Below are 20161 nucleotides of genomic sequence, written 5' to 3' on the forward strand. Positions count from 1 at the left end.
CGTTAGAACTTGCTAAACAAAAATGTTTGAAAGGATTAAATAATTATAGAAATACATTTGATAAAATGTAGGCACAAGCTACATTTTTAAATGTTGGATTTCATTCAACTCTATTTACTTGTATGACATTTAATTTCCTTAGTGAAGTGTCAAATCTGATTCAACATGTTACTACCTATATTTCATGAGAATTCCAGCGCAACATAATGTAATAAACACATTTCTGACAGTCGGTAAGTTGGAAATCAATTAAATTCTGAATTCTGTTGGCCCACTTAACATTAGTCAGTGTTGTATCAGTGTGCGAAGAATGTTTAGAAAAATTCCGCAAGCAAAAAGTGGGGGCCCCACCAAGCTTCCCCTAATTTCAGAGGTTAATCGGGCCTTGACATTGTTCACTGATATTGGCAAACACAATCCTTACAAATTTAATTTTAGCTATTGCAATGTTTCACCTTTAATGAGTAATCGTACCGCAACAGTGAATTATTTGTCAGCGATTAAAAGATGAGATTTTGGATTGCGTATACCTCAGATCCTCAGAGAAAGCATGCCAACAGAGAGAGATACTTCGGTTACTGCTTAAGGGTTCAAGGGGTTGATTCTAACTTCTTATTTGACTTTCTCCTACTTTTGATTCAAATATTCAGGATTCTAAGTAGTAACATTTTATGGATTTAATTATATGCTAAAACTTGGTTCAAAAATTTCTTGAACTATTTGATTAGTTAGTTCTGCCATCACACTAACAAATACGTGTTATAAAACAATAGTCCCTAGGCCTATAATCTCTATTATGATTCAAATCTGAATGTGTCTGTCTGTCTCTCTAAATTGTCTGTCAGTCAGGGAGTCTGCAAATTTTGTGTTTTAAAACGTCGTTACATCTCATTTTACTTTCACAATCCACCACAGGTATTGAAATATTCTAGGGGAATTATTTCGCCGGGTTCCTATAGCTTTAAATACCGGAGATTTTGATTAAAATCTATGCAACTTAAATCATCCGTGTTTCTGGTCATTCGAGATTGTTATGAGCTAATCGAAGGGCTGGCGTCAAATTGATCGAAGTGTAGCCAAACTCACCAAATGTTACATTGCTACTAGCTTGGCGAGAGAATGTTGCAACTCTTTAATCTTACTTGAAAACCGATATTCTTGAAATCATTTTACAGGAAGAAAAATACTGGAAGCTCATTAACTGCAAATCACTTTTGCATGAGAAAAAACAAACTTAAAATTAATTTTTCTGACCATCTTCGCCTTCATAAAGTTTGATGGCTCGTCCAAACACGCATCGCTACGTTACCTTCTTAAACTATGCAAAAGAAACACCCCATGACCCATCAAAAAAGAGATCTCGGGACTAGAGAATGAATGAATTGCGATGAATGACTCTATGAATGAACTGATTAAATGATGCATTTCGAAACGAGCTCCCGCTTCCTCTCGCCACGCAGAGCTCACACCACTTCATTTTCGCTTTCCGAATCGGTGACTAACAAATCTTTGGCCCTTCCGATTTCTTTTCTTGTTTTTTCTGTTGCGCCTTTGTTTCTTCAATGTCGAAACAATCAAACAAAGCCGCACATGGTCCAGAAATAATCCAGTGCCTCGCTTCTTATCCGCTTTTAGAAGCGACGGATAAACGAAGATAGCATCCTTCCGCGATTCAGAGTGGAAGAAAGTATTTCATCGATGAAAGTAAATCCTCTGCAAATTTGCAATTGATTTCTTTTAAAGATATCGGAGATAGAAGATAACAATAACAAGATATTATTTTCTCCGCTGTGTTTCCTTTTTTCTATGTTTTCTAAAAAGTTCTCCGTAACAAAGTCAGCATTGTTGAACTGTTAAAACATTTTGCAAGGAATTTGAAGTGAATGATTTTGACTTCCTGTTTTTCAAAAAACTTTGCATATTAATACGTGAAGGAAAAGATTTGGGGACATTTTTCTCCTGTGTTTGTTAACCGATTTGCTTCATTCTTATTTTGTTTAATAGCTACTGGCGCGAGTTTTATTGCTTACTAGTGTTACCCGCACGGCTTTGCCCGTAATAGAAAAATTAAAAGGTCTTTTGGTTCGCCTATACATTTACAAATAATGTATGGTGAACTTTCTCGCCAATCGGCTTGTACCCATGTTACAGTTCCACGTTATAATAATTTCGTATCTCGCCAATTGGCTTGCGCCCATGTTACGGTTCCACGTTATGATAATTTCGTAATTTACTCGTCCATCTTATGATATTTCTGTTCTTAAAAGGGGAATAGAAAAAGAACCACATCGAATTTTCAAAAAAATCGGTTCGAGGTGCACACATCCATGCTACAAACTAACTTTGTGCCAAATTTCATGAAAATCGGCCGAACGGTCTAGGCGCTATGCACGTCACAGAGATCCAGACATTCTCCGGACAGAGAGACTTTCAGCTTTATTATTAATAAAGATCAATAAAATAGTTTTTGAATTCAGAGGCTAAATAACGGATACATCAACCAAAAACGCATTTTTTTGTCTTAAAAGCTTTTCAAGAGTGACTTTTCATTCTAAATCTAACACTTCATTGTATTGAAAATAGGGTAACTTGAAACTTCGAAACACGTGTCTGCAGTAATCTGCAGATTTGTGTAATAAAATGCTGAAATCTATTATTTTACAGTGGGTATAGTTAAGGAATGGTGATCTGAAGGTGTTTTTGAGCGACTTAAAAAATATTTTCGATTTGCATTAAAAATAATACACAAGTGCACTCACGGCATTTCAGCACTTTTATTAGGGGTATATAAATATGTTTTACATAAAGGGATTGTGGAAGTAAACATAAAGGGTTGCCATTTTTCCACCAAGGTTTGCTGTGATCATTGTATTCTGTATCCTCGTTGAAGGGGCTGTTGTATTTCTAGCTAAGTTTTTTTTTTTTTTTTTTGTTTCATTAACCCCTTCAGACCTGGCGTCCGGTGTACCGGACATACACTTTAAACAGCTGCTAATCATTTAATAATTGATTTAATTAGTTGATTTTTTTTTTGTAGTTGACTCTTAAAATTCTACTTATTATAATCTGTGAAATAATTTTTCGTTTTGGGATTGACAACACTGACATATAAGGATTGAAAGATAGAAATTGACTCATTTTTCCAACCATGGATTTTCATCTGAAAAATGAGGTTTTTTTCCTGATTTTTTTAAAAATATATAATCTTTAATTAATCGTTTCAAACGCTTATATTATGCTTTATAACTGTTTGTAGAACATTTTATAATGAAGTTTGTTCGGTATTTTATCATTTTTGTATATGAAATATTGATTTCAAAAATATAAGTCCGGAATATTGGACGTGCCATAACTCTTTTAATTTTTCTCCTACAAACTCAAAATTTTGTCTATAAGATACCCTTTACCATAATACACTGTGTACCAAATATCAACATTTTTGGTCCCATATTTCATAATTCCGACTGAATGAGTTAAAACTTGATTACACTTTAATCAACGCTTGTACACATGCATATAGTTTATGCAAACAAACCGTTCGCTCCTTCATTTTTCAGAAGCCCTCTTTTTTTTTTTCAAAAATATGGAATTTTGGTATTAAAACTTTGGAAAGAAATTGCACTTGTCAAAAAAAAAAAAAAAAAAAAAAATCCCCAAAAAATTTCATTCTAAGTAACGCTATTTACAGTCTTTGCGAGGCCAATCAGACAACATTATCACCAAGTGCCACGCTGCTTTGTTTAATTTCTCATCACTTTTCGTAAAATGGACTATAGTATAACTTGGATACATATTTATTGTAATAATTATTATATTTTTTATTACTATTAAACATGTCTGATTAAAATTGGTAAAATAAATCCATAATTATAACCCTTACAATTCTTAATGTAAATGCTTTTTTTTCCTCTTCCAAATAGCGCAATCCGGCTGTTCAGGGCAAGATAGTTTCCCCATTCCTTGTATAGACATTTCCCATTATTCTGTTTCAGCAGTTATTCTCACTACACTAATTTTTGGAAGCCTTTTACGAGAAAATGGTAGAGAATTGTATCAATAAAACTAAAACCGAAAAACGTACAATTATTTTAATTTCGGAAAACATTTGTAGTTGCCAGGAAATCTTCCACAAACTTTCACAGTCAACCGCTTGAGAAGCAAAATAATTTGGAATTCTGCCCCCCCAAAAAAATAAAATAAAATAAATAAATAAATTTAAAAAAAAAGAAGAAGAAGAAGACTCCTGTGGCATAACTTCGAGAAGTTTATAAACTCTTTTTGTTGTTTTGACTCATCTTTCAAATTAATTTACCAGAAGATTTGAATATTCAGCATCAAAAATTTAAAAAAAAAAAAAACATAGCAATTTTGTTGCTTTGAGTAATGGTAAATGTATATAATATCGTGGGACTAGAACCGTGAGAAGTAAGCGGGATGTTTTTCTTCTTCGTAGTTTGCCAACAACAGCATTTCATCTTTGAAAATGTTTCCTGTTCTGTCATCGCCCTCTAATTAATATTCCATTAGCAGTAGTGTGGAACGTATGACTTTCAATCTCTTATGTTTACAAATGCGCTTGAACGATTGTTGTTTAATGAATGTTACTGTAAATTGAAGATCTTCGTAATGAACATGTTGACATTTTTTGAGAAGAAAAGAAGAATTTAAAAAAAAAACTATTTTTCACATAACATCTAGCATCCAGCCCTTGACATTAATTTGAATTTTGACATCTGGAATTGAAATTATGTTTTTCGAAAGCACTTATTTCTATGGGACTCTACTGTTGGGTTTCTTGTTTCTACAATGGTTCCTATCGCAATCATAATTGCGAAAAACACAATTTGAATTCAATATGTCAAAATTCAAATGAATGCCAAAGGCTGGATGTTAGATGTTGTGTGCCAGATGCTGGATGTCTAAAGAGAATGGGGTTGTTTCCTTCAGTCAAAAGTAGTACTTATAGTCACTGAAATTGATGGAATAAGCCAAAAAAATAAAAAAATAAAAAATAAATAAATAAATAACATGGACCCGGAAAATTCTTTCATTTTTCCAACAGTTATTTTTTAATTAGTTTTCTAAAATGTCCGATTTTTCAAACAAGGTGTGGTCTTTATGACGTCACAAATGATGCATTTTGGCGAATTCTTGGTACCGCGTTTCCACGTCATGATAACCAAGAAGCGAATTAAAATTGCGATCTACGCTTGCTATCAACCCTATCGTTGCCAATACACATGAGTAGTGGTCAATGGGATAAAGTGGTCATACGTCAAATAAATGGCTATAGCTTGGAAATAAATGTTCGAATGAATGTGAAAATTTTATTTTAGAGTAGGGCTGTTAGAAATTACATTTTGAATACAAAATTTTAGAACTGGCAAAATTTTATTTGGTAAAAAAAAAAAAAAAAATATTTTGCGTGAATATGAAAACTTTTAAAATCTAAACACCTATTTTAACTTCCTTGGGAAATTTTGTTTGTTAGAATTAGGAACAGATTGATTGCACAGGAAGATTCCTACATGTCTCAAGAACTCTTACTCATTAACATTTAGCTGAATCTATTTTAGATCATTTTTTAGAACAAATTAAGTGAGATGGGGTAAAGTGGTCATGATATTAGGCTTAACGAATATTGTTCTTCTAATGTCACTTAATCTTTAAGTATAAGGCAGATACAAATTAAATATTAGTTTTACTTAATATGCATTGTTTTTACAGTAAACGGGGTTAAATATACCGACTATATGCGTATACATAAGCATAAATACTCGTGTAGGCACGTACATAGGCGTATTCAAATAAATGCGCCAATACGTACGTATATGGGTATCTGCAAGTATCTTTTATCCATACAGCTATATATTCTACTATACATGTATATGCTCGCTTATATTTGTATACACAAGAACACTTATATAATCAGGTATACACGTAATATACGCGTACCTACTCGAGTAGACACTTACACTTACATACAAGCATACTAAATACAAGTATACAGGGTGAGTTTAAACCCTTGAGCACATTATTAAAAGGTGTTAGAGGGGAGGAAAAGAAGCAAGAATCATAAGGAACATATAGTCACAAACACAATGCTGACGCACTACATGCACGCAAAGCCAGAAACTGATGGATGCAAAAAAAGTCACAAATTTATAATACACAAAGATAATTTTACACAACATTTTAGGTCTTAAGAAAGTTTTAAAGCGATTGATGAAATTTGCGGATTGCAGATGTAATAATGCGTCGCATTCACAGATCACTCTCTGTTGCAATAATGAGACTTTTGAAAAACTTTCATCAACCGCTGCGCCTTTGTTGCGATGCGTGTATTAGAGCTACTACAGGCCGTAACTTTAACCAACTGCTCTATATATTTCTTAAAAACTAAAATGTTACGTAAAATCATCTTTGTGCAACAAATTTGTGCCCTGCTTTGCATCCGTCAGTTTCTGGCTTTGTGTGCATGTAGCGCGTCAGTGATTATAACTTCCTTATGATTCTTTGCTTCTTATCCTCCCCTCTTACACCCATTTGATTTTTGCCCAAAAGCTTAGATTCACTCAGTAGGCCGACATGTATATAAGCGTATATTCTCGTGAATACATACATATACTGGGGTATGCACGTAAATGTACTTCCATACGTCTATAGAGATATATAATCGTGTTTACACGTATACATGCGTATATACTCGTGCTTCCATATTATATATACGTGAGTAGACACATACAAAGACGCACTGGATGTATCCACGAATTAACTCGTTTATACTCGTATATGTATGTACACTTATATATGCATATATACGTCTACTCTACACATATGTACTCAAGGATGCACGTATTTTCTCGAGATACAACTGCATACGCGCATATGATGTTCGTCTATACGCGTATATACTGGTATACACGTGACACACGTATAAACGTGACACGTATATACACGTGTCACGTATAAACTACACGTATACACTCCTGTAGGTAATCACATATACATATATATGCTTATATACTCGTATATACACGTATATACTTGAGTGGGCACGTGCATGCATGTATCTGAAGTATACATGTATTTACTCATATAGGATCGTGTTTACTCGTGCATAACACGATACGAATATATTCGTGTATACACGCATATATTCATGAATATACTTGTAACTATAAAAACAACCGAAATATCCAAGTTTTAGGGTTATTTATAACGGTTTTGCATCTATTTTTAACTATGACCACTTTACCCCATGCTATGACCACTTTCCCCCACCCCATGGGGTAAAGTGGACATAAAAACATAGGGAAAAGAAAGTGCTATAAAACTACTAAAATCAATGTTTTTCTTCCTTAAATGCAATGTACCGTGTTCTTTAATAATGCAATGTAAAATAACAACAAAGAAGTTGAAGTGTTTAAAGAATTTGTTGTATTTATTATCCACCTAAGTTGAAAACCTACGATTTTATGACCACTTTACCCCACCAGACCCTATTTTGCCCTGTGAACGGCAACAATAAATGGCATTTCATCATTTGTGATGTCATCTGGCAGAAGCATAAACATTGAAAGCTCACCGATTTAAGTAATTTTTTAAAAATATTAAACGAAAACAAATTATCAAAAAAAAAAATAATAATAATAATTTGAATTTTTGGCATCTTGAATTCAAATTATGTTTTTCGCAATCACGAGCGTGTGTGTTTGTGTAGGCGCATGTGAGTGGGTGCGTGGGTGCGTAAGTGTATGTATGCATGTGTGTGAGTGAGTGTTGTGTACGTGCGTGTGCGTGTAGGTGTTCGTGTGTGTGTGTGTGTGTGTGTGTGTAGGCGTTCGTGTGTGTGTCTGTAGGCGTTCGTATGTGTGTCTGTAGGCGTTCGTGTGTGCGTGTGTAGGCGTTCGTGTGTGTGTGTGTGTGTAGGCGTTCGTGTGTGTGTGTAGGCGTTCGTGTGTGTGGGACATGGACGCCACCGCCCAGCAAAAGTGGATTTCGGGGGACAGTGCTCAGGACCAGCCGCGCCGCCGCCGGTGGACGGTGGTGCTGCAGCCCTGGTCCAAGCTGAAAAAGGCACGGACGCCAAAAACGGCCAAGTGAGAACAATAAGCAATCGTGATTGCTCAAAAAAAAATAGTCAGATCCTATATTTTTATGCATGCACTTTCAGAAAAAAATAATTTTAAAGTTTTGGAAACGATCCCATTGCGTGAAGTCGAGAGGGTCGGTATAAATAAAGTCGATTGCGGGGGACATGGGCGAAAAGACGAGGAGCCGTGATTGCTCAATAAATAATGGATATTTCTACCCGTTTTAATCCCCTATTATCTCCAAGATATGTGTGTGTGTGTTGCTAGCCATTCAATTACAGTGATGCTGTCCGACTAGGGATTAAGGAGAAGATTCCTAAGCCAGTCACTTCCAAACTTTTCCAGAACATGGCACCCTCTAAAAAGTGTTCTCACGGAATACCTACTCTGTTGCAGTGTGTATATTTGTATGATGTAGATAGAGGTAGATAGATAAGAATCATGCCCGCACATTTGAATAATTTTGTAGAAAAAAGTCATTAAGTATATGTTTTTATAGGCTTCCCACTTAGTTTTGGCTTATTGAAAGAAGGCCTTTTTTTAATACAGAGAAACAGTCCCACCCTCATTTGTTATTATTTTTATTGAAGGGCTATTCCATGATAAGGTCAACCAGATGATCAAATTTTCAAAATTAAAATTTCTAAACAAATGAGGTGTCATTTTAAAGGTAAAGAGTTGCATATTTTGAAATGCCTGTATAAAATTTGATCACCTCAGTTATAAATAAGTTACAGGAGGTTGAACTAAGGTCAACATGTTGAGTATTTTCAAACCATATTTGGTGACTCTCGAAGAAATTCTGTTTTTTCCAAAAAAATACTTACTAATATTATGAATTGAGATGAATAACTATTTAAAGATACAATGTGTTGCAGGTGATGTTGCAAAAATTTGTCAAAATATAATTCATTTTTATTTGTAAAAGAATTCCTTTAGGGTACATTAAATGTTTTACGTCCGACACCAAAATGCGCAGTTAATTATGCTGAGCCAATAATTTTAAAGCTACATACATGTATTTTTGGGTACAAAGTAAGAATTTCAATCTCTTTGATGTAACCTATTTCCATTTTGTAGCAAGTGAATATTTTTTACTAAAAACTACGTGTCGGACGTAAATTTTTTTTACGCCCGACACTGTTACATTCCTTTAAACAACATATGTTTTCAACTGTGTTTCTCCTTTTTTGCCTTTAATTTCTAAGTTAAAGTGAAACATGCATACAAAACAACTTAGTGAATTTATTGTATATACATTTAGGGTTGATAGGGGTAAGTAGGACCCCCTTTTGAGAAAAGGTGTGTTAAATGAATGTAATATAGTTAATTGAGATCAATTTGGGCAAATTTGCCAAAACTATAAGTGGAAAAAGAAATTGGAAACACTAAATAACTGCGTCTATGTAAAGTTGGCTAAGGAAGAACCATTATCATTATTCAACCCATATAAATCTTGATGGTTTTCTTTCAGGTAAGTTTCACAAATAACTAATCACCAGCTTTTGTAGCTGAACTATCAATTCCTACTAAGTCATCATAGTTGTCCTGTATTTCATTAATACAAATATTTCATCAGAGAGTTGCTTTTGATTTTCATATTCTCACTGTTATGGGGGGAACCACTTACCCCATAGTGTGGGGACCTCGAATAGCGAAATTTTGCGGGGTAAGTGGGGTTCCTCCTCTAAAACAGTTTGTAATGATATTTTACTCAAAAATTCTGACTGCAGCATGCACTCTAAGTTAAACTGTACATGAATGTTTAATGATCATAAAAAAAAAAAAAAAAAAGCTAACCGGGAAGCACTTCTTTGAAAAATGCTGCTTAAACTCGCCAAAAAATATTTTTCAGATTTTTTTTTTGACTAAGTTTTCTGACCTAGAAAAAAAATTCCACGTAACCCAAATGTATGCAAAACTAATCACTGTGATGAACCGTGACATGATCAATGTAAAATAGTATAAAACCATATGGCTATTTCAGTTTTTGGGGGTGACCCACTTACCCCAGTGTCCACTTCCCCCAATCAACCCTACTTTTGAATTTACATGGTGAATTTTGTTTCAGTATATGTGATATAATTTACATATAATTTACATATGTACCTATAATTTACATATTTATAACTGTAATCATTGTTTTGTATTTGCATTTAAGAGCAATAGTTTACGTCCAATGTGAACAATTTACGTCCGACACCGAAAATATACGTCCGACACCAAGCTAAAAATATTTTTTTAAATAATTTTATTCTTTATAATATCATTTGAAAACTGTGAAATATGCTTCAATCATAAATATACTTTAGAATTATGCCGTTTTTAAAATTAAAATGTAAGTCAATTCACAGACTTTTAATAGTTTTTAAATGAACCATCAATTTTACTATTTGTGTGTTTACGTCCGACACCAACACTTTAAATTTTTTTAATTTATACTTTAGGGATCTATTTTGAAAAACTAACATGATTTTTTATTCAATGGGATGTAGTAAGTATCTTGTAAATAAATTTGATTGTTTTGGAACATTTTGTATTTGGTAAATAGAATTAAAACTGAGAAATTTTTCTTCGTTTTTTACGTTCGACACCATGGAATTGCCCTGAAGTAGAATATCTGAAACCGGGTATGATTTTATTAGTAATCATTGCGTATGTTTGTTTGGAAATAACAAAAATTTAATACCATGGACAATTTGCGGCACCCAATCTAGGAACCCCTGTTCTAAAGTATTTATTTAAGTGCGCGTAGGAATACGGCGGGATATAGTCTACCATTAAGGAAGTAGAACAAGAATACTTATTTTCGGTTGCTATGATAAACAATAAAATTGTTCTCTTTGTTTCTCAAAAACATTCTGAAACTCCGCTAAGTTAACGAACGCCTTCCAGAGAGCCAAAAGCAGCAAAACAACAAAACCAAAAGTTTACGAGAAACAAGTCAAAGTAAAATAAATTTTAGAAAGGGGCGAAAACCCCGCAAAACTAATTTATTTCCGTTTGCTTTGAAACAGCGCCATTTCCTGGTTGCCATAAACATGACTGGCAGAAAAAATCAGCGAAACATAAAAGCTGTTTACCGAACGGAAAATTGTTTTCATATGCAGAAAAAGATAAACAAAATGATGCTTTTTCCTAAAAGAAATGATTAAGAATTCAAGAAAGTAATTTTTTTGTGAGGGGGAAAAAATGATTTACGATCAAACTATTTCTTCTATTGACTTGAATCTTTTCTCTATTATCTACTTCTCTCTGTCACTCTCTTATATTTTGTTTGTTTATTTATCCTTACATTCTGTGTTAGAGAGGTTCTCAAGTTTAATATTCTTATTTTGCACCGGCTGCTCAGCAACAACGCGAATTGACTCTTATAAGAGACCTACAACGCAAGATGAGTGTAATTTGGTATGGGTGCTGTATTTTTCAAAGCAAATAGAATATAAATTTTAATTTCAATCATTTTGCAGTCTTTTAGTGCAGTTTATTAAATTTATATATTTTTTAAGAACAGATAAACTTATTATACATATTTTATTATGTTCAGCCATGTTTTTTATTACAACGTGTCACAATTTGCCAATTAAAGGGTTAAAAAATGTCACAATTTGCCAATTAAAGGGTTAAAAAACATTTTTATTGCAATTTTCTGTGGATTATAATCAAATCTGCGAATAATTTTCCAAGATGAAGTTTATAATTTAACGCATCTTTCGCACATGCTATATTTTAGAACATTTGGAACCAAAGTAAAAAAGAAATACTTTTAATTTGTCATTTTTTTCTCTCAAAGAGCAGTGAAACTGGTGATACGTAAACAAACACACGGATAAGATCACAGTAAATCTTTCGTTAGAATTCCCGAACCAGGGCAGGAAATTTCTAGGAAGAACACAATAATTGTAATTTCATCTTTCTCTGCCTTTAGTTTATTTATTTATTTTCTAGCTGCGTTGCCCAGCTTTGCACGGTCTATCTCTAAAATAAAAGTTATGTCAAGTGACGCGTCAGTTCACAACAACAATCAGGCTTTAATAACAGAAAAAAAATGCTGTAAAATTTCCCGTCAAAAAAAATAATTTTCGTTAATGGCAAATCACAAAGTCCCGATAAAATTATGCAACCCTCCATTAATACAACAAAAATCCTTAAAAAAGCGGATATTCATTTTGGGTAGAAAAAGCCATTTAATGCCATTTTCTAGTTCTAAAATTCGAACGATTAGGTACTTTTTTGGCGTTTAACAACACCTCCTACGTTCCTTCTCGAGTGTCCAAGTACCTACTTGCTAAATTTGGTCGAGATCCGACGCAAACTGTGGATTTGTATAGGGAACATACATACACACACATACACATATATTCTTTGTTTTATAAAAATAAATTTATTTATTTAGAACCTAAACAGCTCCGCATGGGTTGAGGACGCGTACACAGCGCCTTTCCTCCAGGCACACATAGGAATGATTTACAATATAAGAGAAGGAAATAACACCCAAGACAACGGCGGGAATTGAATCCACGACCTCAACTGAGAGGACGAAGCCTTTACCATAGAGCCACGGATACCCGTCTTTGTTTTGTCTTCTACATAAATGAAAGTTGAAAAAAGGTCAGAAGACCTTAATCTTACACTCTGTCATTCTGGATAATTTCAGACGCTTTTTTTTTTAATTTAACTGGAAGCATGAAATGAAATATCTGTTAGTATTTGATAAAACATTCCACGGAAATGAGCGGACCGAAAATAGTATGTAATTTTTGATTCGTTTCGATATTACGAACTTTTTTGTTGTCCCAAGGAGTTTCCTAAAATCGAGGTCAACTGTATTTTTATGCTCATTTTTCCTTAATTTTTAAATGTTTCATTTTTATGTTCGGCATATAAGCGTTAGGATGGAGTATGCGATGAATATATTAAGGATCCTTTAGTATATTTTAAGATGTTTACTTACCGTCATTGTAAAATATGGTACCCGTTGGTGGCATCACTTGAACCAGTTGACCTTGAATGTGTATAGATGAGTCGTCTGGACCTGAAAAAAATACGTTCAGAAAAAATACGTTCAGGTATTCTCAAGAAAATCTTTTTGAAATATTCAAGCATTCAGAAAAAAAAACAAGCATATAAAATAGTTTTTGCGCATACACTTGTGCACTTGATTAACAACTACAACGTTTATGTGTGTGGGTGTGGTTAAGAACCGAATACGTAGAGTTAGGTAAACGCAGTTTTGGGCTATATCGAAAAAAAACGAGCTGATGTGTGCATCACATGACTTCCTTTTACACCAATTTAATGCTATTTCCCTATTATTGCAATTTTAATGGGATTCTCTCTCTAACTCTTTAAATATCACTAGCAATGGCCACATTGAAAGCAGATTTAAAAAAAAAAAAAAATCGCCAAATTTTTCGCCAAGTTGGCGACAAAACTTGGCAACCAAAAGACTGGCGATATATCGCCAAGTGACCGCCAAATTATAACACCACTTGAGTTTGCATCGAAATTAACAATGATTTCCCCCCAAAAAGGTGCAAAAGACCCCTTTAGAAACACCCGAATGCAACCAAAATAGGAGGTGCACAACTAGACCCCACTACGAGTCTATGTACCAAATTTCAACTTTCTAGGACATACCATTTTTGAGTTATGCGAGATACATACGCACATACGCACATACGCACATACACACATACGCACATACATACAGACGTCACGAGAAAAGTCGTTGTAATTACCTCGGTGATGGTCAAAATGGATATTTCGCGTGTCTATACATTCTTAGGCACTTTTCCGCATGTGGTCGAATCGAAAAAAAAACTCAACATTCATTTGGGGGTGAGCAAAATGGAAATTAAGGGCGATTTTTGAGTGAAAATTTTTTCGCGAATACAATACTTCCTTTTTTGTAAAAGGAAGTAAAAAGAAAAGAAAAACGGTTGAAGACGTAAATTGATAGTCTTAGCACAAAAATACCTACAACTACTCCTTTGCTTGGTCAGTTATCTTAGCGAAGTTATACAATTCACACTGGAACAATTTATTCATTGTTAATGCATTTGTAGTAAAAACCTGATGAGTCTGATTATTATTATTATCATTTAAATCTTTGAAACCCTTGACTATAACGCCTAAAGTGAGCAAAAACAAAGTTTTTCAGATTTAAATGGCTGTGTTTAAAGACTCCTTGATTCTGAATAGCGTCTCATTAACACTGTACTTCAAAGCGAAATCGCTGAGCCGACTATTAAAAGACCAATGCTGCACAATAAATTACTTACGATCTTGGCATAGGTAAGCCATAATTCTTCGCTTCAACTAGTTCATAAAAGAGAGAGTAAGAGCATTCTTTCATGTCTTGTTTCGCAGCTAATCGAGATCTAATAGAGCTGAGATCATTATTGCAAAAACGGGGCAGCACAATTCATTTTAAAAATTCCCAATTACATGGATTACTAACGGAAATTAGTTTTAAGGTAGTACTATAAGTGGCATTTCGTTTTGAAAATCAATGCTTGAGTTTAGAGTGAAAACAGACAAATGGAGTCTGGAAAAGGCTTAGATTTCAGAATTTAATTCCTGTGAAAATAGTGCTACGGGCATCAAGTAGAAACGCTTAAGAAATTTTTTTTTCCAGTAAAAGCCATTTTCGCCATGAACGATCCCTCGAGTTGCCCTGCAATCTTTCATGTGCCATCTTTAAAGCACATATTTCAATGGCTCAGATACATTTGACACCCAGTTACCCACCAGATGGCGGACAACTGAGCTGTCACGATGCGAATTACACTTGGAATTTTATTTGGCCGTGCGTGCCTGAGCCAAACAGGCACTCAAGGAATCTCTAACAGGCCACATAATCATGCGGCATGGACGCTGACAATTTTCTGCATTTCTAAAATCCATCGATTAATTACTAGAACCAGGGTCTCAGAACCCACGATCACAAGCGTGCGACGCCAGCGCCTGACCACTACTCCACCAGAAAGCTAAGAGAAAATAGCAACTAGTATTTCATTTAGTGTGTCTTTTTAAGAAAAATAACGTTAACTACATAATTTGTATGATAAGAAGAATCGTCACCCCCCTTATCCTATAAACTACACAGAACTTTATCATTTTTGATTTTATCTATTTTGCTTCTTTTCAAAGCAAATGTTGTAGCCATTTTCTCAGCTTGAAAAAAAAATGTCCATTAAAAAAATTTTTAAAAAACTAAAGAGAAAATGCAGCATTTTTAAGAAAATAGTCTACTAATGGAAATAAAAAATGTCAACTTAAAGCGCCTGAAATTATATGCTAAAGCGAAATTCAGAAATAAAACTCAAATGCAGAACTGAAGTCTCTCTTCCACTAAAAATAAACAATGATCAGACTCTGCCTTATTGATACAAATAAAATTAAGACAAGCGGTAAACTGCTGATCAATCTTATATAGCTCACTTACTTGTGATCTTCCAGGTATATCAGCGTTAATATAAACAGCCTTACGTTTTCACAAGTATCAGAAATCAATAAACATTCCACGTCAATGTTAGCTTTAGGAGCCCGAATGGCGCAATTTATGTAAATAAATGTACGGCGTCATTTCGCAGTAACTCAAATTTGAGCTTAATCTTTTGGCAAAAATTATATTCCATGGGGAAAACTCAGTCTTATTAATGGTCAATCGAATTGTTACCGAAGTGACTCATTTTGTTTAACGTCAAACTAATCATTTTTTCATTTCCCGTCAAAGTGTTTTTGCTTTATTGCGCGGAATGACGTCAAAATAGTCTTAAACTTCGATTCAGCAATAACAGATGAACTTTAAACCTTTATTACTGATATTTTTTGTGAGTACAGATCAAATAAGCAGTAAGTTACCACCTTTAATACTGGGCTAAGGCAAAGCTATATGCAATATATTGACGTCCCGGTTATGACATCCAGAGACTGCAGTTTCGTCTTGGTTATGCCCCTAGTTCTGATTTTACCCTGGCAAAAGGGAGGTAATTTACTGCTTATTGCAAAAACTTTGCCTTCAATTAACAAGTTGAACCGAACCATTGCTGCGGACTCTTGCTGGTGTGTGAGATTTATTTTCGCTACCAGTTTGTTGCCACTCTTAGTTTCAATGAGACGACATCTGCCTTCAGCTCTGTTATTGACTATTCCAGACGGATGAGTCCACAACAAGGACGAAATTTTAGTCTCTGAATATCGTAACCGGGCTGTCGGTATGTTGCACATATTAAATACTCTGATACAAGAAATATTCCAAAAAGCAAAATTGACAAACAACGACGAGGACCATGTCCACTAAATTTTCAAGGCCACAGACAATCCTGAATACACTCAAGCTTAACACCAAGCATTACTACCTCAATATTTAACCAATGAGACGATCCCGACTATCTACAGGTTTACTGCCAAGAGTCCACAGTATTCAACTCTATTGAAGAACCAGAGTTAATTCGGGCTTACTGTCAAGAAAGTTGCACTTTGCATCAATATACAGGTTGTCCAAAAAGTCCTTGACACATTTCAAAAATTCATGGAAAAGCAACAAATTGTAGTATCAATACTCGGTTTGTGCCAAATACTTCATTGGTTCAAGAAGTTTTTATATCTTTTTTTCTTTTTCTTTTTTTTTTTTTTAAAGAAAGAAAAAATGAGAAAAAGGAAAAGAGGAAAAGAAGAAAAAAAAATGTAATAGGGTCGTTCCCAAAATTTTAAAAAGTATTTTTTTCTGAAAAAGCATGCTCAAAAACATAGGATCTGACCATTTTTTAAATAATTTGTTCAAGTTTAATATTTAAAAAAAAAAATACTTTAATCGGTGCGTTTTCAATGTTTATGCTTCTGCCGATGACATCACAAATGATGAAATGCCATTCAGTGTTGCCATTCACAGAACAAAATATTTAATTCACATCTTTACTCACGTGTATTGGCAACGATATGCTTGATAGCAAGTGTAGGGCGCAATTTTAATTCGCTTCTTGATTATCATAACGTGGAAACGCGATAGAAAAATGCGCCAAAGAGAATCATTTTTGACGTCATCAAGCCCACGCCTTGTTTGAAAAATCGGACATTTTAAAAAATTAATTAAAAAACAACTGTTGGGAAAATGAAAATACTTTCTGGGTCCATAATATTTTTTTTTTTGTTTATTCTATCAATTTCAGTGACAAATAGTACTACTTTTGACTGAAGGAAACAACCTCATTACAGGTAATCGTTATATCGTCACACAGAGAAAAACAAATTACATCGGAGATGTTCATTCATTTTATCAAACAGAAAGCAATACCTTCATTACCAGAATTCAATGTGTATACCGTTTGTGGATAATTGAAGAACTTGAGAACCGTTTAGATGGGATTCGAGTAACAAACGTGTACACATCTGCGTGTACACTGCTCTCTGTTTAATATAATGATTAAACACTTCACACTTTTTTTTTCTTCTTACTGTGATTATACAGCAAATACCAATATAACTACATCCCTCCTCTTCTTTTTTTTACGATGTCATAAAAAAAAATTTGAACCAGTGAAGTATTATGGTGTAAACCGCACGTTCATTGTTCAGACATCAATTTCTTGCCTTTCCTTGAATTTTCAAAATATGTCTAGGACTTTTCAGACACCCTGTTTTATATTCCGGCTTGCCGACGAAGTTTTGCTTTCCTATCTCAAGTTAAAATTTCACAGACGAGCTCAAGTATTGTCAAAAAAGTTAAAAACAGCATAAAATTTACAAAAAAAAAAAAAAAAAATAATAATAATAATAATTTGAACTTTGACATCTTGAATTCAAATTATGTTTTTCGGAATCACGAGTGTGTGTGGGTATGTAGGCGTGTGTGTTTATGTGTGTGGGGGGGGGGGGGGTATGTGTATGTGTGTGTAGGTATGTGTGTTTATGTCTGTGTGCAGGTATGAGTGTGTGGGTAGTTGTGCGTATGAGTGTTTGTGTGTGGGGGGAGGGAATGTGTATGTGTGTGTAGGCATATGTGTTTGTGTCTGTACGCAGGCATGAGCGTGTGTGTAGTTATGTGTGTATGTGTAGGTGTCTGTAGCTATGCGTGTGTGTATGTGTTTGTGTGTGTGTATATGTTTGTGTATGTGTGTGTATGTGTTTGTGTGTGTGTGAACGTGCGTGTATGTATGCGTGTAAGTGTAGGATATTGACGCAACCTGGAGACGGTTTTCGCTAGAGGAGCAGCATCGTGAGGCGACCGGTTGACGGTGGTGCTGCAGAGGATGCTGGCGGGAAAATAAAATGATAGGACCTCAAAACAGTCAAATGAAAGTAATAAGCAATCGTGATTGCTCAAAAAAAAAAAAAGGTATACTCGTACTTGGGGGTAACTAGAAATGCCTTATTGTATGCAGAAACAAAAGGTTGTGAACTTATCGATGTTAAGACTTCCCAAGTTAGAAACAAAAAAGCAGTAAATAGCCAGATCATACAATTAGCAAACAACCAATAAGCGTAAAAGATTTATCATGAATTAAGTTTTGGGAAGCAAAAAAGATTCAAGTTGGAATTGCAATGAAGCAAAACTATTCCTACATGTGAAATAAGCGAAAATAGCAATCTAATACATACTAGCAATATACTAGCAAATAGCTATACTAGCATTCTTTAAATCTCACCGTAAGCACATACAACTTAGAGTTTAAACTTTTAATTATTATTTTTGGTTTCAGATATCAAAGAGGTCGGTTTTATAACAAATTTTCTTTTGATCTTCCAGTAAAGTTGGATATCCATTTATGTACACTCTGTATTTTACCAATTCACATTTCTTAAAGGAAATTCACTGAAAATTTCCATATTTTTCATGTACGGTTGCTTTCAGAAATCGTTTTCTTTCCCCAAGAATAACGTATTTCAAATAAAGAATAGCTTTATGATTTGTATAGTTCGGTTTGAAATCCCTGCCATAAAACGTATTGAAAAAGAGACTGAATTTGCCTTGAAAATGGCTTTCAAAAGGTAAAGGCTCTTAAATGTTTCATATTTTCATAGCGCTTCTGAAGAGTATAGAGTAGTGACTTAACTTTAAAGCATTTTAAAGCCTTGATATTCTCACTTCGTTTGACTAACGAAAGAAAGATTCTCAATAATTTGACCTGTCTTCTCCTTAACCTTTTACGAAAGAATTTAAAAGAATATATGACCCCACTTATTTTGTGGGTGAGCATTGGAGCGCAAAAATAAGTTTTAATTTTAGCAATTTGAGCTGTACGATCGAGCAGGACTCGATCGCGAGATTTTTCTTCAAGTGATAACGCTTCGCGTCGGGCTCGAGTGGTGATTTAAAGCCATACTGTTTGGTTTTGAATTATCGCATTCGAGTGCAGACATTTTCCTTGCTTTGAATGATGTTCTACGCTGACGACGTCACATAATTTTGATGCTTCACAACGAAGTTTTAAATTATGAGGATAAACTTGCAATATTTACATTAACAAATATTTTCTTTTGGTGTATTTTTTGACTCATTGTAATGTTTGAAGCATGTTTTAGCACATAAGACAACATTCTAATTTTCACATTAAGAAAAGAACTGATGAAACACAACTTGTATTTACAACCTGGGCAGTGGAGTCGGAAGAAAAATGACCAACTGTGGGAATTCTAGAGACTTCGACTTCGACTCCTTTACCACAAAATACCGACTCTGACTTCGCAGTCATGGGAGATAGCGGATTCGGAGGGAAAATGACCAACACCGAAACTCTCTTGGAGTTTCAAATTCTTCGACTCCCGAATCCGACTCCGTTATCTCAAGATCAGTCAGGGCCGATCCTAGCAGGTGTGCAGAGTGTGCACCGCACACGGGCGGCCAAAACAAGGGGCAGCCGCAGGTCGCATCATATAATTCTTTAAATCAAGCAAAATTCCTCAAGAATTTCTCACAAGATAACATAATAAGTCGGATGAATATGCTGAATTTTAAATGTTCAATTATCAAAGTAAGTGCCAATTTTCCAACAGCGCATAGCATATTAAGAAAAATGGAATCTTAGAGCACATTCTGTTGCTCCATTATTCATTAATAT

The 20161-nt window shown here is 34.4% G+C and overlaps 1 protein-coding gene across 1 annotated transcript in view; it reads right to left on the reverse strand.

The window, feature by feature from the left end:
• The window catches only part of LOC129221654 (b(0,+)-type amino acid transporter 1-like), a 151733-nt gene that overhangs the window by 86032 nt on the left and 45540 nt on the right, over positions 1-20161 (reverse strand). The window contains exon 2 of the mRNA XM_054856182.1: positions 13051-13131. Within this exon, the coding sequence (XP_054712157.1) occupies positions 13051-13084 (34 nt within the window). The 5' untranslated portion in view covers positions 13085-13131. The remainder of the gene's footprint in view (positions 1-13050; positions 13132-20161) is intronic.

Source organism: Uloborus diversus, chromosome 4 (genome assembly GCF_026930045.1).
Source record: "Uloborus diversus isolate 005 chromosome 4, Udiv.v.3.1, whole genome shotgun sequence".
Classification (NCBI taxonomy): domain Eukaryota; kingdom Metazoa; phylum Arthropoda; class Arachnida; order Araneae; family Uloboridae; genus Uloborus; species Uloborus diversus.